General features: G+C 35.6%; 1 protein-coding gene across 1 annotated transcript; it reads left to right on the top strand.

The window, feature by feature from the left end:
* Positions 1-5,505: 5,505 nt before the first annotated feature.
* On the top strand, positions 5,506-8,447 carry Chchd3 (Coiled-coil-helix-coiled-coil-helix domain containing 3). Its single transcript, XM_074100988.1, has 3 exons — positions 5,506-5,701; positions 6,068-6,349; positions 7,255-8,447. Exons 1-3 carry the CDS (start codon positions 5,597-5,599, stop codon positions 7,366-7,368), a joined length of 501 nt encoding a protein of 166 aa, XP_073957089.1. The 5' UTR covers positions 5,506-5,596; the 3' UTR covers positions 7,369-8,447.
* Positions 8,448-8,655: the final 208 nt, after the last annotated feature.

Raw genomic sequence — 8,655 nt, 5'->3', positions numbered from 1 at the left:
ACAACTTAGTTACCTAACGATTGCAAAATTTGTTACAAAATATGAAAGAAAAAATTAATTAAGTATTTTTGTTGAGTTTTCGATCATCAAATTATGGTATAATATGAGCTTGAAATATCATGCGAATAGTCACTAACTCTAGTCCAAAAATCATTAACTGACATCTAGGTTCATAATTTAAGAGATAAAAGTAATTATCGCTAATAACTTGAAAAAAAAATAGCTTTTGTTTCGATTTGGCAGTTGGAGCTTATACCGTGACATTATATATCATTGCAATGAGACCACAATTATGATAAATATCTCTCGCCATAAAACGTTATTTTTTTTTTTACTTTCACAACTGTAAACCTCCGTATCTCAAAACAGCAAAATACGACTTAAAGACTTTTCGCTCTACAAGGTGGAAATAGTGTGTGATAAAACTTTCAAAACACCTTTTCTTAGGATTGATTTTTTGGAGTCTTTTTGTATTTTTTATTTCAACTCCAAATTTGTTACTTTTACGGGTATCCCGTGAAACCATCCACAGTGCTGGTCTCTTTTTCTGGTTTTTCTGTGCATCCATGTCTCAGTTTGTATTTACGACCTTTTTTTTTATTCAAAATTCGTGGAACTAACCAGCCAGCCCCAATTTATAGCGCCCGGCATCCAGGTAAACGGGTAACAACTTAGTCATATCAAAATATTGTCCTGATTGCACATAAAAACACTTAATTTTGCTCCAAATCATTTCGTTCCTTGGTCTCTGGCTTATAAAAAAAAGTTAACCGATCACTTCACTTTGAAGCTCGGTGAATTAAAATAGTGCGATAGTGTACTTTAAGTTTGATGTTGTAAGGGTTATGGGGTGTTTTGTTGGGAGTATTGTTAAATTGGTGGAATTGTAACATGTTCGGTGGAAGGGGAGCTGAGGTTGGAATGTGGTCTTCTACAGGACTAGCATAAGACGAGATATTATGTATTCTTAATTAAATATGGCCGTAACTAAATAAGTAAGTTCTATTTTTATACTTTAAGATATTATTAATATTGATATAATTAATAAGTTTTATTTTTATACTTTGTTGAAAAAAAAAGTGTATTTTAGATTTTCTTTGCTTATTAAGTTCTCAACGTGGAGGATAACGTCCCATTGGGGCGATAAAGGGAAGTGACATCAGAAGCGCTACTACGAAATTCGAAAATCGAAGTTCGTATAGTACCGTCCCTCTCACTCTCGTATTAAACAATATAAGCATCGGCGGGACGGTATGATACGTAATTCGATTTTCGAATTTCATAGTAGCCCTGCAGAATGCTCAGAGGAAATTAGGTGTTAGGTACATAAGTAAACTTAAAAGGGGAGCTTCAGAAAAATAAAGCTTTAAGGGGCGATGGACAAAATAAGGTTGAGAACTTTACACAGTACAAGTTTTATTTTCAAGTTCAATAGTTATAGGCAGTTAATTTAGCCTTTGAAACAGAATAACAGTCTCCGGTTTTTAAGAACTTTATTTGATGTTCATTATATAGTTAATTTGAAATCATTTAAAGACGTATTTTTTCCATTATATAGCTACCTATTCTATTTTATCTCTTTTGGCATTTGTTCATCGGTGGAAATAACAGGTAGTTTTGTTTTTTTACACAATATAGGTCTTCTTGTCCGATTTCGATGCCGGTTTGTGCGGAAACTTTGTTTTTTTTTGACATTAATTTTCAATCCAACTCTCAGACTTAAATTGTTTCGAATTTGATTCATAACTTCTATGTTTTCAAAATTGATAATAAAATATCGAGATAAATCGCCTTATGCTAGCCTTACGATATCCCCACGGGTCAAATCGCCCTCGGGAGCGAAAGGACGTAAGTCAACAATTTCACTTTACTGTTAGTACTTTTTAAAGTCAACTTATTAATATTGTAATCGTGCATGTACTGCGGCATCATAATATTTTAATTAGTAAACTTGGTGAAATTCGAATACCTTTTCACCTGAGGGTAACTTTATACTTGTATGTTGGTAACGTTTTTGTCATGGTAACAGCTTTAAAGCTGTAGTACAGTATATATATGAAAGAGGGAGCCACAATCTTCGTGAGGTTTTTTGCAATAATGAGGGCTATCGTTTTTTGTCTCACTAAATGGCGCACTGTTGCGTGTGGTTTTTAAGTATGGCTTTCAAAGTCTGTTATTACGGGCGTGAAAACAAAGTTTAGATTAAAAACATATTGAATACACCTTAAAACAGTGCCATAAAAATATCGAGCATGCCACAGTGTTGCATAGTCCCCGTTTTGTTCGGAAAAAAGGGAGGACAAAGGTTTCCGAAAGACAAAACTGTCTCAAAACACAGACATTCATTGCTCCGTAACGCATATTTGCCATAATTAATTTCAGATATTGCAAAATATTCACAAAATTATTCTAATTATAAATAAACCCGCGTAGCTCACCCAAAAACTATGAGATTTGACATTTCGGAGACCTCACGCTACACTAGCGCCTCTAGTGGCGAATTCATACGCGATAGCCCTCATTGAGTAACTAGCTGTTGCCTTCGTCCGGGTCCGCGTAGAGTAAAATACGTTTATCGCTATTCCCCGGGACTCAAACTGTCTGTATACCGAATCCCATCTAAATCGGTCCAGCGGTTTAAACGTGAAAAGGTTACAAACAAACAGACTTACAAACTTTCGCATTTATAATATTAGTGGGATAGCTATTGCCCGCAACTCGTCGCAGAAGACATTCGCTTTTCCACAAAGCTGCAGGGCTACTACGAAACTCGAAACTCGAAGTTCGTGTCGTGCGGTCCCTCTGACGCTTATACTATTTAATACAAGAGCGAGAGGGACGGTACGATACGAACTTCGAGTTTCGAGTTTCGTAGTAAGTAGCCCTGCTGAAGACGTCCACTGTTGATCAAAGTCAAAGGCCTTCGCCTTAGAATGCCACAATGAACGACAACTCGCTGGCATTGGCAGTGGTTGTCTGCAAGTCCACCTAGCTAGTGGGAGGTCTGATAACGCTTCACCTTCACCTTAGACAGAGCAATGCTCGAAGTTTCTTTGCGCGACAGAATCCGGAATAAGGAGATTCGCCGAAAAACTAAAGTCAGCGAGATAACTCTTAAGAATATGCAAGTTGACGTGGCAATGGCCGAGCCACATCTCTCGAACCTTAAGACCGTTTCGTTCGAGAGAAAGGTCCTCAAGTAACAACTATGAACCTACTTCGTTGACTTGACACATTATGAATTTTGGCAAGTAAAATCTCGGGTGTGAATGTTCGATTTTCGGACTTCTTTAGTTACCTACTAATGATGACAAGCAAAGAGAAAATCCTAAACACACTAAAACATAAAAATACCTTTTGTTTTTCATAGAAATACCACCTACTAAGAAATACAAACGTAGGTATTTTCGATTGGCTTTTTAATTAGTACGGAGTACGGAACCCTCAGTGGGCAAATCCGACTCGCACTCTCTTTAGCATCGAGCATCTGACACTTGACATGACAGCTACATTCGGATTATAATTTCAAATACGCACGTCGGTAACGCCATCTGTGTATGACAGTCCGACACAGTGAAATTGAAAACGATAGATGGGTAAGATTACTTTTACTCTTAACATTCCAAAGAGGTTCGTTTGTATTTATCTGACTGACCGAAGAAGGGTTACCTTTTATAAAGAGTAAAACTAAGTGACAGATCACCAGCTGGCAACTGGTCATTATCAGAGCAGCAGCCGCGAACCTGCTCATGTTGCCAAGATGACAAACATGTCTATAGATACACCTTAATGCGACTAACCATAAGGTCAATATATACATATATTTGACGCTAATTCTGTATCCATATTTTATGCCCTTGACTGAACATACCGTATTCCAGATTCAATAGCTGTATTCGACTTCCTAAAGGACTTCCTATCAAAAAAGCAAGAACAACTTTGTAATAGTCGATCGTTAGCAGCCGGTTGCCGTCTGAAAAAGTGCAGAACGTAATAAGCCGCCAGCAAAATTCGAATTTCAAAAATTCGAAGCCGTCCAATCACTTTGATTGCATAGTGCTGCGCCGGTTGCTGTGCTGCCGATGATTACCGGTACAATTCAGAACTCGAAGGCACGATAATTGCGATGTTGGTAAATTGGAACTGAATACTATTTTAACTATCTTCATTTTTAAAGTTAAGACGAAATTTGATTATAAACCACGATTTGTCACGCTACTTTTATGGATTTGTTTCCAAACAGTATAAAATGTTTGTTGAGTCATGTTGTTTGAAACTAAGATTAGAATTCTGATCATTTAATTTTGATGACTGTATATAGGTATGAGGTAAATAGGCTAGGATGATGATAATGATGATGAATTTTGATGACAATGCATTTTATGGAAAATTTAAGTCAACAAAAATTTGTAAGTATTTAAAAACTATTTTGGACAAGAACTTAATTATTTAAAAGTACAGTAGGTAGGTACTAAATTAATTTCTAAATAGACAAATTCTAACTAGACTTGGTAAATTATTTTAAAGAAGCGACAAATTCAATGTCATTTCTATGACACGGGAATGCTTGTGGGAATTTTAGCCCAGCTGACTTCAGACATAAGAGTTAATGCTGTTCAGGTTTGGTTGATGTGACTGTGACAAAGAAAGATCGTAATGAACGTGGGTCATGTTTGTTTGTTTGTTTATACTCTTTATTGTACAAAAAGGATTGCTACCACCATCTTGGTAATCCTGAAAAAAAAGCACTGGTGTTAAGTAGACAGCCGGTGAAATAACTGCAGGTATCTCTTAGGCCCTAGGTTGGCAACGCTTTGAGTGGACAAGTTTGCACAAGGGCGCTTTGTTTTAAAATTATTATTAAATATTTTTAGTACTTTAATCTCAAAATCCCACTAGTATCCCATTCCACTAATCCCACTAATAGATAGGAGTCCCGGAGAAGGACATAGGATAGTTTTTATCCCGGAAAATTGCATAGTTCCCGCAGAATATCGATAAACAAATTCGGCACGGACGGAGTCACGGGTAACGGCTAGTATCAACCAAAGAACACGAACAAAAGTTACAATCCTAGCTGATTCACGGCGAATTGTAATAAGTAAAGTTTAGAAAGGTAGCCACGTTCATTAAGATCTTGTCGCACTGTATATTGTGAGCAAGTGCTTTTTGTCTAATTAGGGTTTCTTTCTATAGGCTAGTGAAAATTAAAATTTAAAAAATATCACTTCAACATCGATACCTTTTCTGCCATCTAGTGTAAAAGTGGAATAACTAGATTCAAGAATACCACCCACCCATTCGCCCAGTAACATCCCATCCTACCAATAACAGTAACTATCTTTTTTTATTATTTTGTCTCCACTTTGTTAACTTAACATTTATTATTTTTTCTGTATTGTGAATATTAAAATTATACGCAATTTATAAAATAATGAAAAACATTCACTTGCAATTCGGATTCTTTATCAGTGCTTCCAGTGGTAAAAAAAAATGTGACTACACTACGTGTCTGTGAATGTCAAATAGCTGTCAAAAAATGAATTTTTGACGTGATTCGCCGATAAATAAATTTCTTAAATTTTCTTTTATAAACATGGGAGGTTCGCAAAGCACAAGAAAACTAAGCGTGGACAATGAAAATTCTATCCAAGTTTCTCAAGAAGCACTAGAAAGGATACAGGCTCAACTGGCCGCAAAAGTAATGATAATTTTGAATTACATAATTTACATCAACGTCGCCCAAATTAAACAAACTGTGCTTGTAGTTTGTTTACCAAACTTATAAAAACTGCTTATTTATTGTCGTTCTTTTAAGTTGTAATTAGTCAAACATTCATACGTTTTGTTGTGCATTAAAACGACACTATATAACCTTGAAATTCTAGGTTATTTTCAGCCTTAAAAAGTATTACACCTATTATCATCTAGTTCAAAGCAGTTTCGTCGCTTCTAAGCCTTGTATTAAACGTAAACTCAATAGAAAAAGAACCCCTATTAAATTTTTTTCAGTCCAAAGACAACTTTAAGTTTTTTTACTTAAAAAAATCAATACTGTTCATTGCAGCAATCTGAACAGCCAGCAGCGCCGCAAGCAGTGCCTCAATACCAGCCTCAGTTTGCGCCTCCACCTTATTACGAGCCTCGAAAACCGCAACAAGACAATGCAGCTGAGGAGGCTTACTGGGCTCGTCGAATTGAAGGCCTGAAGAGAGCACATGAGAAGATAAACATTAGCATGCAGTCTGAGTATGAGAACACACTGAAGGAAGCCCACGAGCTGTTCAACATGGCAACACAGGATAAAGTGGCTAATAAATTACCACCATGCCAAGAAGAAAAAGCGAAGGTATTCAATATTTTTGTTCTTACCCCGTAAACAATGCTTAACATATTTCAATGCAGCAGAATAAAAAAATTTTACTTTTACTATAAGTTCCATATTGTATGTCTTAATTCATTTTTAGTGCCATTTATGGAATCAATGATTTTTTTATTTTCTAACTCATGAAAAAGAACTAAAACAATTATTTTGCTCACCCGCAACCTTTCATTGATATGGACCGCTGCAAAATAACAGCAACACCTTTTTTTCTTTTTTTTTTCGAGTCAAGTGCACTTGTGTGGCTATGCCAGCCTCATTGAAAGACTCGATGGCCGCATTCATCAAACACTTCTATTGCGATGTCCAGATTATCTGGCTGCAAAGGTGTGCTTGATAAACCTGTAAATTTGTACTGCTTCTTCCAATACCGGACAACTCGAAATAATATTCACTGCACCATTGAACAGGTCCAAATTACTCAAATACCTCTCATGGCTATCCTTAGTTAATACACACTCCACCAAAAAAATGACTAAGTCCTCAATCCTTTTACAATCTGTGCACTGCACATTGGGGATTGAACTACTTTCATCATAAACAGCAACACCTGATTCAATAAATTACTCATGAAAAAGATAATACAACTTTTTTTTCCTTTATTTGTTTGTCCAATCCAACCAATCGGCTCTCACATAGAGAAACATGAGTTCAAACTGGGGCTTGCACCTCTGCCATTTACCACAAGCTTTATGTTGAAGAGAAAACATTGTGAGGAAACCTGTATGAGTGTGTGAAATGTAAAGTTTCCAATCTGCACTGAACCCGCATGGAAACATATAATATATATAATATAACGATGTATACATATAAAAATTTGAGATAATGCAAAAGGAATGTTTTTATAACTATGTTTTTGTTTCTGATTCCAGGTCCTCCAATGTTACAGCACGAACCCCAACAAGTCTCTACTGTGCTCAGTGCTAGTAAATGATTTCAATGACTGTGTATGTAAGAGCAGAGTGGCCGCCGTCACTGCCTCTTGAGTCTACTGCCCGACTGTTCCAACTCAACAACTGACTAAGTTACGTTGAACTCCAATACTAAAGAATGTCTAATTTGTACTACAGCATTATGTTAGTGGTTTCTCAACTTTTACCATTGCTGGATAGCTTAAGATGTTTATTGTTTATCATTTAAAACCAATACAACTCTTAATTTCATTTGTCTATTTGTCGTTTGCTTGTTGGTGAATTCCACATGTGGGTAGTTACTTGAGACTAATCTGCAATAGGTTAAGCAACAATCAATGTTAATGGACCACTGTAAAGTATCAACTGAATCGTTTGAAAAAGTTTTAAGATTACTACAAAACCAAGCTTCTACTTAATGAAATCTTAATATCTCATAACAACCTTGTGATGAATGTGTCCATTTTTGTATTTGTATACTATTTTTGGCAATATCGTTTTGTTTGTTGTTTTTCTGCATTTTTCGCATGATTGAAAATTGTGTGGTGGATTACCAGTGGCTAAAGAAAAAAAATGACATAATTTTGTACCAACTACAGTTACAAGCAGCAGAATAAAATTCGTATAAAATGCACAATAGCTGTAGTAAAGTACTTTATGAAATTTACATTTATAATATGCCGTCTTTTCTCTCTAGATGTTTTTTACCGAATAATGGCAAAAGCTACTGACAAATTATGACCTCAATTTGATAGACAAAGCCATACTTATTTTAATTAACTACTTCCTGCGTTTCCGTACAGTTAAGTGTAAAAATATAAACTTACCCAACATTTCAAAAATATTTACCAAAGACTTATGCAGACGCAATAAGGCCGTTGTTAACATATTTATGAGTGGTTTGAATAGTACATATTTTCGCACTTGACTGTATGAAGAGCAGCAAATAACTTTACAAATTAGTAATAGTGTTAGAGCTCAATGTAACCAGTTTTCTTTTTAGTTGGTTTGGAACATAGGTGCGGCTGCAATGTCTAGTAACAAATTCCTCGGCAAATGTTATCACTATGTAATGTAAACTTCAGGGACGGAGGCCTGGGGAGTAGTTTTAATAATTTAAATGGTAATGCTGTATGAATAAACTGTTAATTTAAGTAATGTTGTTTCAATCTGATATTGTTTAAGGGCGTTTTCAAAAAAAAAAAAGGTGTACCCTTTCCTTTCAAAATGTATGAATTTTCCAGATACCAGTGGTTTAACTCTTATGGTTTAATACAAGATAATCCAGAATTAAAATAATTAATTATGCGCAGTAAAACAGGGGCTTTAATTCGGGACTTTTTTTAAATATCGTAACAATTT

Source organism: Choristoneura fumiferana, chromosome 18, assembly GCF_025370935.1.
Source record: "Choristoneura fumiferana chromosome 18, NRCan_CFum_1, whole genome shotgun sequence".
NCBI classification, from domain to species: Eukaryota; Metazoa; Arthropoda; class Insecta; order Lepidoptera; family Tortricidae; genus Choristoneura; species Choristoneura fumiferana.
This window is presented reverse-complemented; position numbering and strand designations above follow the sequence as displayed.